General features: G+C 40.8%; 1 protein-coding gene across 3 annotated transcripts; it reads left to right on the top strand.

The window, feature by feature from the left end:
* Positions 1-1,468: 1,468 nt before the first annotated feature.
* Positions 1,469-19,614, top strand: VDAC2 (voltage dependent anion channel 2). 3 transcript variants are annotated; one of them, XM_037903675.2, is made up of 10 exons: positions 1,486-1,806; positions 2,248-2,308; positions 6,078-6,149; positions 7,890-7,939; positions 11,302-11,454; positions 11,538-11,590; positions 12,138-12,365; positions 13,788-13,938; positions 14,896-14,953; positions 17,802-19,614. In XM_037903675.2, exons 2-10 carry the CDS (start codon positions 2,269-2,271, stop codon positions 17,891-17,893), a joined length of 897 nt encoding a protein of 298 aa, XP_037759603.1. In that variant the 5' UTR covers positions 1,486-1,806; positions 2,248-2,268; the 3' UTR covers positions 17,894-19,614. The 3 variants fall into 3 exon arrangements, with proteins under 3 accessions (XP_043408326.1, XP_037759603.1, XP_043408327.1); XM_043552391.1 differs by lacking the exon at positions 2,248-2,308 and having other exon boundaries at positions 1,469-1,571; XM_043552392.1 differs by lacking the exon at positions 2,248-2,308 and having other exon boundaries at positions 1,615-1,806.
* The last annotated feature ends 3,975 nt before the right edge of the window (positions 19,615-23,589 follow it).

Here is a 23,589-nt window from a genome sequence, read left to right on the forward strand (position 1 = left end):
GCACTTCCAAAAATAGCACCATAATGGCACAATTACCTTTTTTCCCATCTCCCCGAAACTGCACAGTGGGGGTCTGGATGCTGACTTCATTTGATTATCTAAATAGGAATACATTTGTCACCATGTCTTAAACTTAGATCATATGGTCCTATGGCCTGTAGTATGCAAGACACAGCAAAGGCCTCTTGTTTTGGTGAGTTAAAACTGACTCTAGATTCCCTGCTCAGGGCTGGTCTACACTACAAAGTTAGGTTGATCTAGCTATGTAGCTCAGGGGAGTGAAAAAATTCACTCCAGAGAAACACAGTTAAGTTGACCTAAGCCACAGTGTGGACAGCACTAATCGACAGAAGAATTCTTCCATCACCTAGCTACCACCTCCCGGATGTGAATTTACTACAATGACAAAAGAACCGCTTCCATCTCTGTAGTGTCTATACTACCGCAGCACATCTGCGCCATTTCTAGTGTATAACAGTATTTTGAATGGGAATTATTTCCCCAATATGGATATTTGCTGAGTGTGGGCAGGCAGCTCTTGTATTTTTCATACGTCCTCTGATGTTTTCTCTACCATACATACAATCACCTCTGAACCAGTCATTTTGAGTACAACCCTCACGTCACATCCACACTTTCTTTCCACCAGATGTTGAAGTCTTCTGCTATGTCTTTATTGCTGCATTACTGCAAACTGACTTATCAGAAACAAAGGAGCTGGAGACTAAGGCTATGTATACACTAGAGAGCTTACAGCAGCTCAGCTGTACCGATGCACCTGTGCTACTGTACGATCTCTCTATGCTGATTGGAGAAAGCTGTCCAGTCGACATAATTAAACCACCCCCAACAAGCGGCGGTAGCTATATCAGTGGGAGAAGCGCTGTGCACACACTAGCGCTTATGTCGGTAAGGGGTTGCAATATTCACACCACTGAGCAATACAAGTGTAGACAGCCTTAGAAAACAGTGTGGATTTAAAAAAAAATGCACCCCCAACAGCACATCAATATGGGGGAGACAACAGGGCAGATGCATGCTTTCAAAGGCCTGTGCCTTATTTCTCCTTGCCCTTATTCTGGGAAACCTTGCACCTGTGATGCACGTTAGCAAGGGTTGTTCGATTACCCCAACTCTCCCCCCCCCCCCCCTTCTCATTTCTACCAAAAATGGTTTCCCCATCCCAAGAGCGTGAGAGAGGAGATGGGGATATGGTCTCACAGTATTCAGTATCCATTCCCACCTACAGCTCCCCTCCTCCTCGCAAGCATCGCCTCCTGCCCCTTCTCTGCCTCTGCCCCAGCCCCCTTCTCTAAGTATTCCCCATACTGCTTCCTGCCAGCACCAACCCTCTAAACTAAAGCCTCCTCGCCTCTCCCCTACCCTCCCCTCAGTAGCCCCCATCCTTCTCGCCCCTCCCCCCGCCTTCTCTCCTCTGCCCCTGCAGGCCCCGCCCCCGCCCGGCCCAAAGGACCCCCTGCGTGCCTGGGGTTGCTTTCGCAGTGCCTGCTCGGCGGCGGTCTCCTCCCCTCTTAGCCATTCGCCGCCGGGCTCCCAGCTTTACCCCGGAGGTGAGGTCGGTGTGTCCCAGCTGAGGGTGAGGTGTTGCCCGAGGCGGGGGCCGCGACGGGGCAGGCGGTTGGTGGGGCGGCCCCGGCTCGTTGGGGTCCTGCGCGGCGGCGGCGGCGGGCGGGTCGACAAGTCGGTGTCTCCTTCACTTCGTCCTCCACTTCGAGCGGCCGCAGCCAGCGAGGCCTCCTCACGGCGAGACCCGCCCGGCTCCCCTCGGACAGCCCCGCCGGCCAGGTGATGGGGCCGGCCCCGCCTCGGGGCTGGGGTCGCGGGGCGGGAGGGCTGTGTGAGTGGGGGGCCAGCCCGCGCCCCTCTGGTCCCTCCCCGGGATCGAGCCCGGTCCCGCTTTGCCATGCAGGGTAGCGGGCCACTTGCCTGGGAGCCCGGGCTGGGGCCCTGGCCGGGTACATGGGGGAGAGAGGGCGGCTGCGATGCCAGCTCAGAGCAGGGCCACGAGAGGGCCGGGCGGGCCGGCCGGCGGCGTCCTAAAATGGCCGCGTTCACCTTGCAGCCGCGGCGTGTCTGGCTGTGGGCCTTTGCGGGGGGAGCCCGTTCCCTGCCAGGGCGTTTCCTCCCCGGTCCGTCGCGGGGCAGCCTGGCCCCCGCGGCCTCCGCATGTGTGTTTAGAGAGACATCACTCATCCTTCAATGTTGGTTTTTCCCCCCTCTTTGTAGATTCATTAGATTGGCCTAGCTATGACTTATCCTCCACCATGTATCCCTCCGCCTCCGAGACGTAAGTAGGGAAAGAGTTAAAGCAAGACTGTAGCTAAATAACGTTGTGGTAAGGTTAGTAGCTGTATAAGATCGGAAAGGGCCGATGAATCCCGAACCCAGAGGGCTAACATCAGCCCAGCATTCTCCTCAAAAAGGCATCCATCCTCTACAGGGCCACCCTTTTAGAATAAAATCCAGGCTTCCTAAAGCTGATGTCAGGACAGATTCTATCTGTCTAAAAATGCGATCCACCTTCTGACACTTTAAAATTTGCATCCGTTCTCTAAGAATTTCTCAAGGTGTTTTTAATATGAGGGTGTGAAGGAGTTAGACAGAATACCTTGAGGGAAAGGTGTACTGTGGTAACACTGTACACTAATTGTATTTCTTTAGGGTAGGTTAATAGTATTTTCTTATGTGATGGTTAAATCACCAGGTATCTTCCTTCTTTGGTAAAGGGAAAAATTTAATTTGGCTTTTTTGGGAGCAACAGTTGATCCCATGTTTCCAGGAATGCACAAGGAAAAAGGGATAGCTTGAAGCCAGAGATCAGGGTGGAGCTGCCACTTGCATCAGTCACAATCAGGAACAAGATTGTTCAAAAAGTCGATTTCTCCTCATAAACTTACAGTTCATAAGTGTCTAGGATTTATAAGTGTAATGTTTAAAATCTACCTGGGTAATATTAATTTTTAGTAAAAGAAACTGACAGTTTGAGACTGGATTGAAAAATATTGACTTCACTTGGGTTGGTTTTGTTAATTGGAATGGAGGGTAGGGAAGTAGAGGGTTGATGACAGACAGGGCTTAGCATTATTCTTTCATTGAAGGTAGCATTACAGGAAAGATAGTTATAAAAGCATCAAGGACACATGTTAACTATTGGTCCCTCATTTGATCTATACTAACATAAGACTAAAAATTACAGGCCTGCAGGTTAGATTGCATTTTAAGACATAAGGCCAATCTTCATGGTGGTATTCATGCAGTTATAGTCACCTTTTATTTGCAGGTAGGACATGTAACAAATATTTAGCAACTTATATGTACCAACCCAAATGTTTGTTACCGTAATTGAATTAGCATTATAATTTTATTAGTATCTTTCTAAGTTGCAATTTTCTAAATTTTTTGCTACCTCCTCTAATAACTTTCCATGACATCTGCATTGTTTAGCTTAAATCTGCTGCCAGAGTATGAGACTGTCGTTTTGAATTTAAGTTGTACTACACAAAAACAAAAGGCTTATTTACTTTATCACTGCCAAAATGTTTTGATGCTGAAGGTTACTATAAAAATGAAATCAGACATAGCTTTTTCTTGGGTGTTGGTGGTTTGGAAGAAAGCCCCAAAATATGTGGCTGAACACTTTCTAGCTTTATTTTAAAATGGTAAATGCGAACAAGAGCTGCTGTTGTAAGTCTGGCTGCACAGTAGGATGGAAAATAGCAACATTTCCTTTATTGTTTGTATAGCTCAATTGGAACAACAGCTGTTCATTTCTAAACAATTGAAACATTTTCTAACTTTCTTTAAGGTGGTAACTAGTCTGCTATGGCAGCTTTTTAAAACTATATTTAAGTTGTCTATTATTTGTAACTTGTTTAATCAAAGCAATTTCAGATGAGCTGTTAAAACATTCTTCTGTATGTATGTGATCTGCTGTTTAATCTATAAATATTAATGACTTTTTTAAAAGGGCAGGTAGAAAGGAATGCCTCAATGCAATACCTAGTTTATTCCACATCCAGGACATACAACTAGTTTGCAGAATAATAAGCTGGCCTAGAACACTTATCTAAGGGATAGCTGGACTATAGTTGAACCTACTAAAATGAGATTTAGTTACACAGGTACACATGACATAATTACTAGCACCCTAGAAAGGCAATGTTAAGTCCCAAAACAAAGTATTATCGTAACTGTTATTTGTTCCTGAATATTGAGTTTTCTCTTTACAGTAGCAATTTCTGGTACTTAAAAATTACAAAGCAACATTCTGAAAAAGTGTGAGTGCTTGGACCTTGCTTTGATCCCATGTGCTTTAAGACTTGCAGAGATTTCCAGAAATCAACATTGTGGAATTCCCATTGTCTTCTGCAGGACTTGATTTACCCCTTTTAAAAAAAATGAAGTGTGAGCTGTCCTGTTCACCTCAATAAGATGTTAGTCTTTGAAACCTAATGAAATACAATTTAGTGCCCCCCTCTACAAAACAGAATGGAGGAATTGAATGTTCTGGCATACAGATTAGTAAAAATGTAAATTCCTTTGTACACTTTACTCAACAAGGAGGCAAACAGGTGGAATATTGGAAGCCGCTGTGTGTTAGTTCTTCATTAGATACCATGAACTTAAAAATTACGTGTCTAAAATTTTATCTATTAATTTGTAACACAAGATCACTACTACAACTGAATAAGATTAGAGAACTTTGTTTGCATACTTTGTGCTTTTGACTGCACTTCTTTTCTAGTCAGTTTCTCTGTTTCCCCTGTGTAGTTTCCCTTTTTGTTTTTGGCACTTTCACCTGGGAGATGGGATATACGAACACTTCCGATATGAAAATGTGACCCTAGATTTCAAAATGACAGTGTCCCTTTTCTGGTTGAAGTTTATGGGAAAGCTCCCATTGAAGGAGATAACAGCTTTGCATTGTGATGAATTGTTGAATGGGCAGTGAAAGATAATCCTGAAGGCCAACATGAGGAGTTGGGTGGTCCTGGGTGTCTGAAAGGAGTGAGTAGTAACCACAAGTGTTCTAGGTGCCCCAACCTGCCTAAGGCTCCAAGCCAGAGAGAAGTCCTATCAGAACTTTATTGTGCTTCTCCACCCATTTGACCTCACCTCAGTCCCTCCCCAACTGGCTTATAAAGGCTTAAGCCTGCATGTTTTCCCCAAGAGAAGCCTTTATTTGACTTTCACTTTTCTGATAGCTTTCATTGGTTTGGGGGACCTCCACTTAGATCCCATCAACCTAGCTTCTGTTACAGAAGTTGCTTCAGAGCAACATGGTGTGTTCCTTCGTCAGCAAGACCTGATCACATTCCCACTGCACTGCTCCCAACTCTTGCCAGCATGAAGAAGCGAGAGGTTGGACCAATATCTAAAAATTATGATAGAAGTGACATGGTGTTTGCAACAAAGAAGCCAAATATTTTATAGCTGACGAGTATAGGTTGTGTAGGGTTTCTATAAAGCTTATAAGAACAGTTGTTGAATTTAATAACTTTATTAGTGTTTTTGAATGTCTCTCCTTGAGTTAGATATCTGGTATTAAAACACAAGGCTATGTGTAGATGCAAACTAGATACACAATCCTGCATGTTTCCTTTCAAAAAAAGGGGGGGGGGAAATCCTGTGGGGTCTTAACAAAAATATCTCATGGGAATCCTGATTAGTATAGAGAGTCTGTTGATTTCATTGCAATTTCCTACAACTTTCCCATCTCCCAGTTTGGAATGGCATCTTTCTCCTCTGAAAGCTTTTGTAATTTCTGAAATATGGAGCATTTCACTTTTTAACTAAACATTGGGAAATCCATGTTGGAATCTACATGGGGAGGAACATGCTACACCTTGGTAAACCCATGCCACTTTGAAATAGTCAGTATTATTTCTGTGAAAATCTGTAGGTGTATCATAAACTAAAGCAGTACGAGCCATCTATTGTTAATTGTCCTATATATGAGTTCTTGTTGGAAGACATAGTGGGTTTAGAACTAAAGATCGTTTATCTTTATATGATATGCTTCAATATTAATATACCTGTTATCTCTATCTTTCCAGCTCCAATGGCAATCCCTCCATCATATGCAGATCTTGGCAAATCTGCCAGAGATATCTTCAACAAAGGCTATGGTAGGAATAATACTTAAAAAATAACACACGCACACCATGCTATATAAAGAAATGTCACTTTGCTGAAGCACATAAAGCTAACATTTTTAATTTACACACGTTCTGGAATATTAATTTGTGTGTGCTTGTATACACTGGGATAAACTAATGGATTTTATTAAATTGGAAGGAGTTCATACAAGAGCAGCGGAATGGTTAGAGACCTTGTGGGACTGAGTTGAAGAAAAATTAGACGCACACACTGGCTAATTAGAAGTTAATAGATGGGGAAACCAGTATGTAAATATCTGAAGGATGTAAACAACAAGGAAGGAATGGGTTTTATAGTAGTACTCTAGGGAGGAAGGTGTGGTCTTGTAGTTAAGACAGTTGACTAGGAATCAAGAACTGAGGTTCAAGTCCCAGCTCCTATGGCCTGGTCTACACTTGAAAGTTATACTGGAATAATTGTTGGTTAGGTATGGGACTTTAACTATATCTGTTTTTTTAAAAAAACACATTATATTGATGAATCCCTAGGGTGAACGCAGTTGTTATGACGTAAAGGTGTCATATGTTGGTGATGGTTTCCTGTGCTGTATTGGAATAGCTATACAGTGTAAAGTAGTTTTTGTGCTTGTATAACTGCATTCACAATTGTGGGGTTGTGCTGCTTAAAGCAGGTATAGTTAAAGCATCATGACTTCCTGGTATTAAAATGCCTGTGTGATCTTGGGGATCACATTGCGGGTCAGAGTCCTGGAATGAGCTCCTGCTAGGCAGACCCCTGGAACCTCATAGACTTCACTGGGGCTGTGCAGAGCACAGAAGTCTGCCAGAGTTTATTGCAGGATTGGGGCCATAATCTGTGTTTCAGTTCCCAGTGTTCTGCTTATATCATCTCTCTTTCCTCACACTCTTATTTAGACTGTAACCTCTTCATTTTTTTTTTTTTTTTTACTTTGTATTTGGACAGCATATAGCACTATGAGACCCTAGTCTTGGCTGTGGCTTCCAGGTGCTACTGTAATATCAAATATAGAAACTTTAGGTCTGTTAGACTGTAGCTTAGAAACCTGTTTCTTGGGACATGTAATTGGACTTGGCTAGATAACTACGATAGGAAGCAACCTTACAGTGGCAAAGTAGAGGCTACAATATTTCTGAAAAAAAAAAAACATAAATCAAATTATTTGCTTACTATAATATAAAGTACAGCTAATTGCCAGAAGGGTGACAATATAAAAATGGCACCTTCTTAAATTTACTCCCTTTGCATATTTGGAACTGTATTTCCTAGCTTATTTGAGTCCTAACCTTTGTTAGCTCTCTTGGCTCAGCAGTGCTATAGAATGAACTGTATTCTAATGCTGATATGTGAACCAGAAAACTTGAAGCTAAATTCTGATTGCAGAATCTTTTACTGGTGGCTGCATAAAAGCCAGAAAGGACGCAGGTTGCCTTTGAGAGGCAGAGCTGAATTTGTGGAGTAGATGGAAACAAAAAACTTTCATTTAGTTAACTGAGAAAATATTCCTTAGTAGTCATTGGTGTACAATCAACAGGCCTTTGCTATTCCTTTTTTCACTTTAAAGTTTGAGAGAAAACTACTCAATTCAACACTGACTACAGATGTTTCAAGGTTCATAGGATTTATACTGCTCTGGTCAATGGCTGAAGTATTTTTTTCTTTTTAGTTTTGCTTAGAAAAATGCACACACTTTAAAAAGTACACTGTAATAACTTCAACTTCTTCTTAAGGTTTTGGGCTGGTGAAACTGGACGTGAAAACAAAGTCAGCAAGTGGGGTGGTGAGTTTTAAATTCAAAGCATTTTTGGTTAATGTGCTCTAATTTTCCTGCTTTTTAAAGGGAACTTTTATGGACAAAGTTAGCTAGTTGACAGAATCCTTTGATAGGTGTTTGCTGCACAGTACGCTTCAGAGGGTCATAGAGATCTGCAGCTCCAAACATAAATCACATTACCATGTATGCTGACACGCAGTAGTCAGAAGTAGTTGTTCTTTTGTCTTTGTAAAGTTGCTAAGCAGGGTATATTTTGACTGTCACTCATTTTGTGTGTAAAAATGAACGAATAGCAGAACCATTTTTAAACGTAAAATTGATATCCGACCATACAGAAATTTAATTTAGCTTTCTTTGAATATTCTTTGGTTCTGTTTGTGCTCAATGTAAATCTCTCAAGACCCTGGTAGTACTGCTGAAAAGGATTTGGGAGTTATAGTGAATCACAAATTGAGTCAACAATGAGATGCAGCTGTGAAAAAGGTGAATACCATTTTGGGGTGTATTAACACCAGTGTTGCATCCTTGATTAACATAGCTATGCTGGGAAAAGCCTTAGGATAGATAGCTATATCAGCAGAAGAAGTCCTTTGTCTGGTACAAATTTATTCCTTTGGGAGAACAGGTTCAAGCTGTACCAGCAAAAGAAGTGTGCTTGCTCTCCCCCACCCCCCTCACTAGTGCTCTCCTGGTATAGATATACTGGCAAACCCTCTTAAGTGTAGATAAGGCATAAGGTATTTATCACGAATAGTCTTCAGCCTTTACCTTGATTTATGGAATATCAGCCTGCCTTAAACAGTAGGTATTCCTTAAAGAAAAAGCTGACCACTACAGGCAACGGGCTTCTTCCTAACTTGAATTCCAACTTTTTCTACCCTTGTTTACTAGGGACTGCTACCATGTCTGGAACTCTGTGTTTTGCACAGACATCTAGTGGCTAAATAATATGCTGCAAGTAAACATCATTCAGTCAAAGTTAATTTTTCACATAAAGCTACCTCATTTAATCAATTTTAAGTTTGTTGTCGTAGCTAAGGTAAATCTTTAGCAACAAATTTTGGCATTTGTATACATCCTTCATCTACAGGAATATCTAGATAGTCCTTCAGTGTATGGTGAGATTGATACAATACTCCAGAAATGTTTGGTTTGGTAAATGTTTGGTTTAAACATACTCTTCTCATAAAACTAATGCTCCCTCTAGTAGCAGTAAATGCATATGGCACCTTAAGGAGTGGATAGCTAACTCTAATGGGTGTAGGGGAAAACAGGACTTGTCTACATGGTGCAGCAGTGCACACTAAAGGGATATGAATTCTACAGCACATTGTGTTGCATATTAACTGGTCCAGATAGACCCTGCTGCCATGCAATAAAAGTTCCCTAATACATATGCCCTACCAGGGTCTACCTGGGCCAGTTAGTGTGCAACATGTTGGTGTGCTTTAGAATTCACACCCATCTAGTGTGCATTGCTGCACCATATAGATAAACCCCACAGCCAGGCATATCTTGGGCCAAAATTTGGACTTAGATTTGTAATTTTTTTTAATCAAAAACCATCAGAAATTTTTCCATATCATTAATAAAATTGCAGTGGAAAGACTATTTAACTTGCTAGCCAAGTACTTCAGCCTTGTGCCCATGTTTATTTTTAGATTTTCAAAATTCGGTAGGTATTGACTAGTCTTTCCATTCTCCAAGAAGAGAGATGCAAAAAGTAAAGAGCATAAATAGTGAGAGGCAACCAGTGTTTATAACCTTCAATTTTAATAACTAAGGTGCTGTTTGTAATATAAATAAGTGCAATGTTTATTTTTAAATAACTTTTAGTGTAACAGTTACCCACTGAGAGTCCCGAATCTAAAAAATATAATTCTGTGTAAGGAATGGAAGTCTGTTAATAAACTTACTATCAGTTAATGTCACAGTCTCAAACATAGGCAGTCTCCCTATGTAATTATATTTTTACTTGGGAGTCCTGACTCACTAGTGTGGCTATTAAAATCCCTAATTAAGAACCAATGGACTAGTGCTCCCCTTTCATCTAGAGACTTACGTTCAAATCATTTCTTGATTGCAGCTATAAAATTTCTTCTTCTAGTCCTTGAATATTTATTTATTTAAAATGTATATGTAGAGCCATCCCACAATTGTAGCATGATAGTCTTTGTTTGGGCACTAAAGATTGGAACAATGATGTATTATATGAGGATTACAGCATGTTGGCAGAGTTGTCTGGGATGCTGTCTGCACTGTGCCTGGCTCTAATAGTGATATTAATTCAGGGGTGGGCAAACTTTTTGGCCTGAGGGCCACATCGGGGTTGCGAAACTGTATGGGTAGGAAAGGCTGTGCCCCCCCCAAACAGGCTGGCCCCCTCGCACTTCCCATGCCCTGACTGCCCCCCTCAGAACCTCCTACCCACCCAACCCCCCCTGCTCCTTGTTCCCTGATTGCCTCCTCTCAGGACCCCCAGCCACTAACCGCCCCTCTGAGACCCCACCCGCTATCCAACCCCCCTGACTGCCCCAACCCTTATCCACACCCCAAACCCCTGACAGGCTCCCTGGGACTCCCACACCTATCCAACCCCCCTGCCCCCCATTCCCCATCCTCTGACCCCCCCCCCCCAAACCTCTGCCCCATCCAACTGTTCCCTGTCCCCTGACCGCCCCCCTTCCCCCCAACCTCCAACCCATCTAACTGTCCCCTGACAGGCCCCCCAGGACTCCCGTGCCTATCAAACCGCCCCCTGCTCCCCATCCCTCGACTCAGAGTGGCAGGACTGGCTTACTGGAAAGCCTGGGAGGTGGGCGGGCGGTGGGAAGGGGAGGGAACAGGGGTTTGCCTCCCTGGCCGGGAGCTCAAGGGCTGGGCAGGATGGTCCCGCGGGCCGGATGTGGGCCGTAGTTTGCCCACCTCTGTATTAATCCCTTCAGTAATATGAGCACCATACTCACCTCTGTACTTGTAATATTTTTTTCTGCTTTTTAAGGAAACAATGTCTTGAAATAAATTGCCTCAGAAAGAGGTGTAAAGCATGAACTACACTGAACAGTATAGTTCAGTTGCTTATAGCACAATGGACTTCCTTGCCTTGGAATTGGGTTTTACATTTTTGAACTGTGCAATGTCAGAGTGCACACTGCTATTTCCTGGTTAAGTTTGAAAATCTAGAAGATCCTTTTTAGCAAGTTGTTACAAAAGGGGGTTGGGTATAACTCAAACTGGCTGAACAGGACAATGCTACCTTATGGTTGTGTACATGGTTTAGTTTGTTTTTTTAAGTTAAAAAAGACCTTTATGATGTGAGACTTCCTGGGATGTGTGCAACTCAGGAATAACCTATACTGTCTTATTAGGAATTTACAACAGCTGGTTCATCAAACACAGACACGGGGAAAGTGAATGGGAGCTTGGAGACCAAATACAAATGGGCTGAGTATGGTCTGACTTTCACAGAAAAATGGAACACAGACAATACTCTGGGAACAGAAATTGCGATTGAAGACCAGGTAACAGATTGATGTACTACTTACATTTAATTTTTTCACTTAACCAGTAGATCTGAGCTAATAGCTTTTGTTCCCCTAATTAGATTGCCAAAGGTTTGAAGCTGACGTTTGACACAACCTTCTCACCAAACACGGGGTAAGAGTTTTGTTTTTGTTAAGAGTACTTTTTGGCATGTTTAGGGGAATAACTTTGCATGTAAAGGTCAAATGAATATTTAATAAGTTAATATAACTATGTGAATGAAGAGTGTGTATATATTGGGCTTGAAATTGGTGGCTCAAAACTACTGCTGTTAACCCAGGCTGTTACATTTGAATGTGGCTCCTTGGTACACTGAAGCAAAATGTTTTGCTCCTTAACAAGATAGTTGGCACCCTAATGAGAGAATTGGATTTGTTAGAATAGTAGTCAGGGCTCTGCTTGCACAAATATAAGAGAATATGTTATGGGAGATTGGGGTGGGATAAGGAAGTAAAGAAGTTTCTTCAAATGTATAATCCTTGTGTTTTCTGCAGCTTTCTAATGGGCTGTTGCATTTTGGTTCCATAACTGGTCAGTTATGTCTTGCCCAGACTTGACACCTCTTCTCTAATGACCTTTGTGTGCATACTGCAGGTTAAGTTAGTAAAAATTAGACTGATAGAGGATGAAGCCTTTTTAAAAAATAATTTCTTTGCTTCAGGAAGAAAAGTGGCAAAATTAAGTCCTCTTATAAACGTGAATGCGTAAATCTTGGTTGTGATGTTGACTTTGATTTTGCTGGACCTGCAATCCACGGCTCAGCTGTCGTTGGTTATGAGGGCTGGCTTGCTGGTTATCAGATGACTTTTGATAGTGCCAAATCGAAGCTGACAAGGAATAACTTCTCTGTGGGTTACAAAACTGGAGACTTCCAACTGCATACTAACGTGTGAGTATTAAAAAAAACTGTATTTGAGAAGCTTGTAGTAAAAATATTCATAAGCTTCAAATTCTGAATTAATAGCATTTGTTTGTGAAATACAGTGTCAAATATGCTCTGTGTGAGAGAACCTTGTACAAAATTAACCAGGGTAACACATGAGATTTTCTTTACCTGATCAGTAATTACTTCTGTACCTCTTTTCTAAGTTTAGTGTTTATAGCTTGTTTTCTAACTACTTTGTTACATGAAGTAATTTCTGTAATATATGCATTGTAGTTTGCAAAGTATAGAAAGCAATACTTGAAGTGTTGTATTTACAAAGTAGACTGAAGTGCTTGACCCCTCCTTGCAATTGAGAAAATTGCATTACAATAATACACTTGTTCCCTGTGATCTCTTACAGGAAATAGTTATTAGCAGTTGGCATGATATCGTTAAATAAATATGCTTTGCCAGTGCTTTTAATTCTTAAGCCCTTTCCTTTAGCCCTGAAAGGGAACTTTAACATAGGAAGCACTCAAGTTTATGAATTCTGACCATACATGGGAAAGCATATAGTTTTTGTGTGTTTTCTCACCTTCCTGCTGACTTCTGCTTTTTAGCTATCCTGGTCCTACCTTAATTGTTTTTTGTATATTTGCAGTTTTCCTAAAAGAATTCTCAGGTTGAATGATTGTGATAATGGTGCATTACTGATGTCTCAGTGATGTTAACTTAAATCTGCATGGTTCCACTATGTGTTAGGGTAGGAAGCATCTTACTTGTATTCACTGGAGTCAAATCACACACTCTCTCTTCACCCCCCCCCCCCCCCAAAAAAAAAAAAAAAGAGGGGGAATTAAGATAATATAAGTACATTTTAAACAGGATTGTTCAGACTTGTAGTGAACTGTTTCAAAGTTTATTAAAATATTTGAAAATGGTATTGCTTTTCTAGAATAAAATGTCCTTTGACCTTTTTCTTAACTGTAATGCTACTTAGAAACATCGTTTCCAATAACCACAAGATTCTTCTGAATATTTGTCTCCGATTTATAACTTGCATGTCTGTATCACACATTTCATACTCTTCATTAGTTTCAGAACTAAAGGGAGTTTTTTGCCATGAACTCAATGGAGCCAGGATTTTACCTAGGGTATTTGAGCTTAATTGTGCAAGTGAATACATTAGTATCACCCTTAGCAATATAATTATTGGAGTAAGCTTCTTTCATGGACTCTGCTAAAATACCTTATTCTGCCTTGCAAGCTACATTTATCTGCTCTCCTTTATATGGAAAATTATAATGGAAAAATAAATTGTCATGTTTAAAATACAAATAATATCCCCAGGTGAATAAAACTTTAAAAGCTAAATGTAAGAGTAGGACTTTATATATAATATACACACAAACCTGTAATTTAATTTCACTTGCAAATACCTTGCAGCAATGATGGGTCAGAATTTGGTGGCTCAATTTACCAGAAAGTGAGCGACAATCTTGATACTGCTGTAAATCTAGCTTGGACAGCAGGCAGCAACAGCACTCGTTTTGGCATTGCAGCTAAATACCAGTTGGATTCCACTGCTTCTATCTCTGTAAGTATGGCTTTAAGCTGCTTCTTGCTCTGTGTAAATATACAACTGGATATCTTTTATAGTAGTATAAATATTCTATATTGATATGGAATGGTGAAGAAGTATGCCAGTTACTCTTCTGTATCACTAATGTAAAGGTCTGTGATAGCCCAGATGTTAACAACTAAATCTTGTAAAGTATGTGACTTCAGTTACATACAACAAAGTAACTGTGAATTACTTTTTCTACAGAAAGTCGTCTTACTATGCCTATAGTAACCCAATTCAGTGCCTTACACACTAAATTAAATCACTCTAGAGAGGTGGTTCAGACTCTTTTTCAGATTACAGCACCAGGTTCCCATGCTGAGAACTCTACTATACCAGTCAGCACCCTATCTACAATAGAGCTTGGCTTGCTCTAGTTTAACTCCAGTTTTGAAGTGGGTAGTGTCAGTGCAACAGATGTCATTGGATCTAGAATAAGAGTCTTGCAAACCTGAACTTCTAGTGCTGGTGAACATACTATTGAGTGAGAACGTTACAATGATGGTTAGTATAGAAATGTACTAGCCCAGTAAAACTAAATGGCCATTCCTTGATTTGAGTGAATCAATGAAAACCTGTTTCTTCAACGAATACCATTAGATGTTGTGGCTTGTTCTGATAGAGTTAATGTCAGAAGCATTTAAAAAAAAGGTGAATTGGCTCCCTTCCTAGAACAGTTCTAAACAAACATTTCAGGTAACAGGGATTGTATTATTTTCCCTCTGGGATAAGAAGGGTGTATGTGTATGGTTTGCGTGGGGTGGGTGTATCCAGTAAGTGCAAAGATACTGCAAAATATAAACTGGTTTAAGTTTTGTGGTGTCTGTTCTTGGTGACAGCTATTATAGTCGCTACAGGATTATAGCAAAGAACATTCTTTCATGGTTTTCTTTGAATTGCTGTTTTACTCCGCTTTTCATTTTGTTGCAGGCAAAAGTGAACAACTCTAGTTTAGTTGGAGTGGGTTACACCCAGACCTTGAGGCCAGGTAAACATTCTATAAATGAATCACTTCGCTGCAATCATGCATTCCTTGTTGTTATGCATGGAACTGCTGTTGAAATATTTATCTATACACTCAATGCCAGTTAAAATTGATTGCTTCTTTTTCCTCTCTTTAGAATGACTATCTCTGCCATCTTTCTCCCTTTCAATCTATATTGGAGCTGACTTGTACTTTAACAGTTTCACATACCATAAATTAAAACTTGTACTGAGTTTGAGTTCTGCTTGGCTAAATCCAATGGCACTTCTAAAATATTTAGGCTGTGTGTCCTCCATTTTATTTTCCAGTAGGATGGATTTCAGCTGTGTTCCAAACTTTCAGCGTGGTGTTATGCTGATATGACAACAAGCTCTAGTAATCTTAATTTAACCAGAACATTTTTGTTGGTAGTATCGTGGAAGGTCTAACCATCATTCCTAGAAAATGTCCAGTTATCTGGCTGGTATCCATTAATCAACTTCTTACAGCAGAGTGAAATAACTATTTTTGATTTTTGAAGACCTAATTCACATTACAACTATTATGAAGATATTAAGCAAGTGCAGTAACCTATACATCCTCTGATCACCAGCTAACACAGTTTATCTGTGTTCAGTTAATACCTTGGTAATGTTCTCAGTGATTGTCCATTTGTGCTGTTTGTTTAAATCACTTCTGGTTATAAAACATGATGGTGAATAACTAAACCATTAAGACCAGACTTGCATGAGAAAAACCTGACCTGTTTTTGGACTTTAGGTTGAGCGGCTTCTGTCCAAATAGCATTAACACCATATACAGGATGGGGCAGTCTTGTGGAGCGAACTCATTCAGCATAGTTTTGTTTCAGAAACTAAGCAACTTCTGGTTTAGAAAATGGAGTTAACTGCTAGTATATTAAAACATATTGGGACTCATCTCTCTGATTAGGAAATAAGTCCTGTCTTGTCTTTGCAGTTGAAAGAAGAGATAATGCCTCTCAATTTCAGCTGTATACCTTGGCTGATCGCAGTTGCTGCTTTTGTGGGGGGAGGAGGATGAAATCCTAGGACAAGTATATGGGCAGAAGAAGGGAGATGGCTCTTTCTGCTCTTAAAAACTAAAGAAATTCCGAGACAAAAGTCTGTTTGTACGCATAACTTAAAGATAGAAATCCTTTCAGGAAGGTTGCAGTTTGCAAAAACGCACAAGAAAATTTAGTTAAAATTAAAAACTAATGAGAAGTTCCAAACCCTTCATGCATGCAGTCAAAGGTAGCTGAGCTGCTCTTAGTCTGCTCCATATCAATGCCCTGAGAAATTCAGACTGCTTTATCCATCCGTTTACAAACACTGTGTTATCAGACACTACTAAAAATAGAATGCTTTATTCTTAATTGCTTCCGGATTGTGCCTTCTTTACTCAGCAAACAATTTTACTACATTCATACTGTTTTTCCTAATCAGGAACTGGTACTCCTTATTAAGGGCCTGATTCTGTCTGGTACAGAGGGTTCCTTATAGTTCTATGTGCAAGTGCATGATCCATGTGACAGATACAGCATGTGTACAATGGAGACATCAAACCAATTCTAAACCAGGACTATGTAGGGACACTTACAAATTGAAAGCTTTATACGTACATTGGCTGTTAATATTGCATGCACGGGCTGGAGGATTTTTTCTAAATCTGTGATCCAAAACACCACTATGTCTTACGGGGGGAGCAGAAGTACACCAAGGAAGTTGGAATTGTTAAGCGGTGGGCAGAGTTGACATAACTTAATATTTAACTGTTGTGTATTTCCAAATATTTGGGTTTCTTGTAGATTTTTAACCTTACAGGTGACTTGCAATCGACTGAAAAAAATGGGCTTTTTCCTGTGTGCTGCTTTCCGATGCATTAAGAAAGCCTGAAAAGTTTTTGGGTTTTAATGTATTTTTTTTCTGGCTTGCTTCAAAACGCTTACTGGATCTCCGATTAGAGAGAGTTATAAGTCCACTCATTCGTGTTAGCATTCCTTTGTTCTGATCAAGGTTTTGGGGAAGGGAGTGAAATCTAAATCACTTTCAGTATACGGGATCGTCATTTGAATTTATTAGGGTAGTCAGAAGGGACTCGGTAGCTTACTGAATCTGGCTTCTTTCCCTCCTGAGATCCTTGTGGGCTCAGACAAAAGAATACTTGACTTCCAGATTCTTTCTCTCTGTTAGGGGGAATAGTTTTAGTCGATGCAAATGAAAATAAGATGGTCTCTTTCATTCTTCACTGTCTTCCTCCAAAGGTCTTATCTCTGATTTTACTGGTTGCTGGTTGCTCTTTAAAAAGCTAGGATTAAGGTAGCTTCATTTTGAAAATTGCACATTTTTTCTCATGTTTATGGCAGTTGGTGTTCTGTTTGGGCAAATACATCTTTGCAGTATTTCTAATCCTCCCTCTATCTTTAAGGGGGGGAAAAGCCATCTCACATACCTAGCATATTTTTGTGTGCGCGAGCTACAGTGTGGGAAAGGGCTCATTTCCATATTAGTTTGAGTCAATAAATGATCTCATAAGTCCAGTATATAAAATGTGCTTCTTAAATAGAATTTGCATTTTTTTTTTTTTTTTAGTTCCATGTGAAGCGGTTGCATTTTATATGCCCCCAGATAGTCATTTGGTACCTACAGTTGTTGTTCAGCTTAGTTTTGTACAACTTTATTTTAAAAGCTGAATGGAGTTGATGTACGTAAGTGGAAATTGCTTTAGAAACTTGCTTTACTATTGAATTACTACCTTGGAAAGAGAGTATAATTGAACTTAGACTTGTGATTGACACAATGGTTAGCACTTTCAGATTATATGTTAACACAGGATTGTTTTAATCTTACAGGTGTGAAGCTTACACTCTCCGCCCTGGTAGATGGGAAGAGCATCAATTCTGGAGGTCATAAACTTGGTCTTGGTCTGGAATTGGAAGCTTGAAACAGCCGAACAAACTGCTGCAAGGAAGGGATATCAGAAGAATTCGGCCTTAAAAATGTATTTCCAATGTGATCAGCAGGCTTTTTTTCCCCAAGAGGGATGACCTAGAACAAGAGCTGTATTCGAAGTATTTTAGACAGTTACTTGTTAGCTGGTTTCTAGTTAAATTGGTTACCTATCTAGTTATCAATTCTGCATTAGTGCAGTCACTTATACATTATTTAAATGTATTTAACTGTTTAATGCGCTACCCACAAATAATGAAATAGACCTTTATGAAAACTGTACAATTGTGTGCATGTTTGTTTTTATGTTCCTTTTAACATTTTGATATTGCCATTGAATGAGAAATGGATCAGTGGATGTTTTGAAATGAGGTCAACAATTTTGTTAAATCACCTTAATTAGAAATACTTTTGGTATCCCAAGACAACTCAAATTATGAATAAAACAAATACACACACATACTTGTGCCTCCAAATATTTTAAGAGTTTAGCTATTGATAGGGCTCAGTGAGCTTTAGTTTACTTATAAAATTGTTGTAGTGCCACACACCTCAGCCATCAGTGATCATGAACTTCCATTATGGGCCCAGTCCTTTTTGACCACATGTTGAAGCAAGCAGGTTTCTGCTGAGGACGATTGGATGGGAACTCCTTTAGGAGCCAGTGAACCTCACCCTTAATCTATTGCTGTGGTACGACAAGGCCCTCTTTCCCTATTCTCCAGTTCTCCTGTCCCTCCGTGAACAAAGTGAACTTTGTCCGGTTCTCTGTGCCTGCTGGTCTGGAGAGTACAATACACTCCACCATCTGAGTTGAAAAATGCCCCCTACATCTCCCACTAGCGTCTGGCTGCAGAGTGGAGGCCCACTCAGTACAATCAACTGGCCATGTGAGCAGGACTGTTAAGCTTCTATTTAGAATGTGTGAAAGATACAGTGACTTACTTTTAATCCTTCGAGTGAGAAACAGAAGATAAAGTTTGCGTTTTCCCTTTGATGTTACAGTTCTCTGCAAGTATCAGTGAATAAATGTGGTAGCTCCTGAAGTTGTTGCAGTAATGCAAGTGCTAAAAAGATTTCCTATGTATTAAAATACAGCTCCAAGTGGAAGAGAACCTTGCTAGAAGGGATACTGGAAATGAATGTGCAGTGATCCTCCTAATGTGGAGATGCAAAGTCTGACTTTAAGGTCACAATTCTAGTTCTGAATTTGATGACTTATAAAGTAAATATATATATAATTTAGAAAATGCAGTCCACATGCTGCTAAACAGACATCCCCCATTCAGGGGGCCGTCTCAGGGAAATTCTTCTCCTTGCATACATTTTGCGTGCTTTGATCCATATAGCCACATTGGTGTACATCTGAATTTACACTACTAGATGGGAGGAACAACCTGGAAGACAGCATCTGTTCTTGGGTATTAAACAGCAATGTGGTAGACTTTAAGTTATTTAAATATTTACTAGCATTTCCTACTAGTCACCATTTTCAATAGGGTGGTTTCCTGTTTTTTTTTTTTAATCGCACGTTTACTCTTCTTGTGATAAGAGTATTTTACATCAAGTATTACTTAGTATGAAAAGTGGAGATGATAAAACATCAGATTAGAGCTGAACTAAGGCATAAACTTGTTACTCTTCCCCAATTACCATGGTGACTTTAAGATGATACACGTAAGCCTTGTATTTTGATTAAACTGGTTTAAAGACTGACTTTTGCAGTAATTCTTTTAGCTATAGACCAGTGTACAGAGAGACCTTAAATGCCAAAACGAACCAAGCCCAAATCTCAGATGCACTTCCCCGATATTCAAGCTAGCTTTTTGAGAAGTGAAGAGTTGCCCCCTCAGTGTGCATTGGGTTCCCTGATCCACACATGGGCTTAGGGAAAACCGGCTAAGCTCTTGGGAGTACAGTCCTCTCTGCTGGATAATTTCTTAATCTTTTTATGTTTCAATATACAAAATCCACTGACACTCCAGGATAAATACTGCCCTCCTCAATACCTGTGCAACTCCTCATGGTGTCAGTGGGATTTGTGCACCTGTATCTAAAGTGACGAGAGATGATGTGTGAAAAATCAGGATGGGTGTGTGTAGAGGTAATAGGTATAAGAAAAAACCCTGAATATCTGGACTATCCCTATAAAAGTGGGACATCTGGTCACCCTAATATATATATATATATATATATGGAACTTGCAACAATTGATCTCCACCTCCTAGAGTTGGAATGGAACCTGTTTGCACACCATAATTCAGTAAAGTAAGGATGTTCACACTGAAGGATGAGATGGTAGGTCTTGCGTGGCCTAGAGTTAGTCTCACACCTGAAACTATTAGCAATCACTTAGTTTAAAATTTTCAGAACATGACCCTTCTAATCATGGATGGGGGGAGGGAGGCTAGGTGTTAGGGCCTCATCTCTGCTTTGTCCCAACCATGGCTGTTGCTGAGCATTCTTCACACAAGGCAGCGGTCGCAGAGTGAGCCTCGTGCCCCCCTGTTCCATTGGTGACCATGTGCTGCTTACGGCAAATAGTAGCCTACCAGGCACAGTGGGTGGATGTGAATCTATTCTAAAGAGGTTTTATTTTTGTAGTAATGAAAGTGGAGCAAATAACTACAAAATCATGCATACAAATCGGTGTTTGATTCAGCATGCTCATTCACTTTTGCAGGCCTGGTTCTTTCACAGAACGAGTTGGGGAAATAGGCATTTTTGCTTGGGAACAAGGGCATGAATACAGACACTTACGTCAAAGGTTATTTCTAGTGCCACCTAAAGAGGAAGTGGAAGCAATACATCTCACTGAAGGGACCATCACATGTCACAAATATTGGGCCTCATCAAAGTGAATTAAGTCCCAATCAGACCATTGGCAACCAACCACGTGTTAATGCCACTTATCTGAAAAATTAGAGATCAAATTGGGAAAAGCCAGAGTCTGGATTCTTGAACAGGAACAAGTGCTAAATGTGTTGGATAAAGCATTTACTACACATTATTTTACCAGCTGTAGTAAAATGGTTCTTGGTTTTGATACCTTCATTCTTTGTTTTAATTTTGGCCTCACACCTGGGCTCAGAGTTAAATAAAAAAAGCAAATCTAAAAATTGAGTTAACTGATTTCTTTTGCTGTATGACTAAGTTCCTGTGATTGCAGGGCAGTAGTTGTTAGGATCTTCAATCCTCAGCTGCCTGTGTGTAAAAGTCAAACAAAAAGCAGTAAAAAGTTGGGAAGCTTTTGCTATTCTAAGCCTGCCCCTATAGTTTTAGTTTGTCTGTAGATTGTTGGCTTTTTGCAGTTTAATAGTGACCCTTGTGCACAGTTTACATGCTGTTGTCCTGTTTGTGAATTATTTCTAACTTTGTGGTCTTCTAAACACTAAATGTGCCAAAATGCAGGGAAATGTTTTTTGGGAGGTGAGGGCATGGGGAGGCGGGAAGTTCCCATATGAGCCAATGGAGAGAAGAGCTGCTACTAGATGTGTTTGCAGGTGCAGCAGCTGTGGAAAATCGGGCTAGTGTCATAGTGTATGTTTAATTTTTGTGCACTGTGGCATTCGCCATTTCTGAGCAACCTGCTATGCTTGAAATGGACACAAGACTGCCCACATGTAGCTCCTTTCATTCAGGCATCTCTGAGCATTTTAAGAACATTGAGCCTCAAACATCTAGTGGGCTGGTGGAGCTGGGGATAGACTTCAAATGTCCAGCTTGCTACTCTAGCTATTAAAGAACGTTTCCTCCCCAAGAGTGTGAAGCCCATGGGTTAAAAATGTACCTGTTAGCAGCTGCAGTGGAACTAGTGAGTTGCACCTTAAAATATGATTTCAGGCTTGCTCGGCTTTCTTCCTGGACTAGTTGCTCAACAGTATGAATTTGGATTGAAAAGTAATAGCTAGGTTTTATGGTCTTGTCTGTATGACTATATCATGCTGACCTGGAGATCTAGGATGTGCACGGCTTCAGTCAACAGCCGCCCCAGGAGCAGGTGCTGAAACTACCGGCAAGAGGCTGCAGGTGTTTTACCTGCTTCTATTCCTGGGTGAACCAGCTTGTGTTTGCTGCGAGGGGTGGAACAGGAATGCTACTTCATCTCAGAATATGGCAGCGACCCTCAGTGTTTTCTCCATTGATCCATGGACCATAAAGAAGCAAACTGAATTATACAGCTGCAATTTCATCTTGGATGTGGGGAGAGGGAAAGTTCTAGAAATATTGACTTAGGTTCTACTTCTGCATAGCCTCACTGCATGTGCTCATTGGAGGTGGCCCTACTGAAGTCAATAAGCTAACAATGGGACTACTCGACAGGGCATAAAGTTAGGCACGTGTGTGACGTTATTTGCATGAGCTGGGAATTGCACTTTGGAGAATTGCTGTCATCCTGAAAAGTGCTAAAGTGCTTTCTAGAGGCTAAAGCAATAACTTCACCTGCTGTTTAAGAAGATTCTCATGCTACTTACCGCTGAAATGCAGCCACCTCTGGGCTGGAAAGGAACTGTAACACTGTACCAACACATCAGGAGATGAAGAATACAAGCCACTTAAAACTATATAGAAAAATTTAGGTAGACAATGTAGTTACATAAATTAGAATTTGGTTAGGATGCCATGGTTACACCTGTTCCCTTAGCTATTTGCCTTATGAAAAGTACAGAGGGATCTTTAAAGACCACAAGTGGTTAGGATTTGTCTCCCTGCCAAACATTTGAGTGTCACCTTTCTTTATGGGCCATATCTATCCATCCATTTTTTCAAATTTTCCACTGAAATAAACAGGGAACATTGCTCTAAAAATCTGTGGGCCGATGATCATAGCATAAATACTCAATAGCCCCAGAATTCATCAGTTTTAAAAGGTGCACCCAGCCCTGGATCTGTGGGCAGGACCAACAGGCTCAGGTGGTGGTCCACTGCTGAGTTCCTGTGGTACTGCTTGACATTGGGTGATTATTTTACAGCTAACGAGTATATTCAAGCATGTAAAACAATCCAGTACGATACCAATTCTCTCATAAAAGCTCAAAAGCTGGGTGTGCTTCACTGAAGGGATCTAGGCGTGTGACATTCTGCTGGTTACAAACACTGCATCTGCAGCCAAGATTGTTCACGTGAGTTGGGTGAAGGCAGCAACGTGCAAGTAGCTAATGAACTTTAGCCCCATAGGTTTCCATAGTAGTGTTGTTAAAAACCAACCATAATCATGTCTTTATTTGATATGTGTATTTTTGCTGTCAGAATCATATTGAAGGCTACATGCAGTGCTTAAGGAATAGATATTACATTGGTTTGGGGTTTTTTTTGAAGGCATTAAGGCACCTTTCATCTGCCCCCTGCTAAAGCAGCATTTTTTAAGTGGATTAGTCAGTGATTGGTGATGCCCCTGTTGGGGACACTGGGGCATGGCCACTAGGTAACTCGAGGGGATGGAAGACCACGAGTGTCAATGAAGCCCCTTCACACTAGGCCCAGGTGTCCTTGCCCCGCCCCCGCCCCCCCCCCGCCTGGAGGCACTCGCAGCAGCTCTGCGTACTAGGCCCAAGTGTCCTTGGCCCCCCCGCCTGGAGGCACTCGCAGCAGTTATGCTGAAGATCTGCAACAATATGCTGCAGAGTCAGACTGCCTGAAACTAAGCAAGGCAAATATAAAAAAACAATGCTAAATAAAGCAGCTTTATAT

The sequence above is a fragment of the Chelonia mydas genome, chromosome 7 (assembly GCF_015237465.2).
Source record: "Chelonia mydas isolate rCheMyd1 chromosome 7, rCheMyd1.pri.v2, whole genome shotgun sequence".
Lineage (NCBI taxonomy): Eukaryota > Metazoa > Chordata > Testudines > Cheloniidae > Chelonia > Chelonia mydas.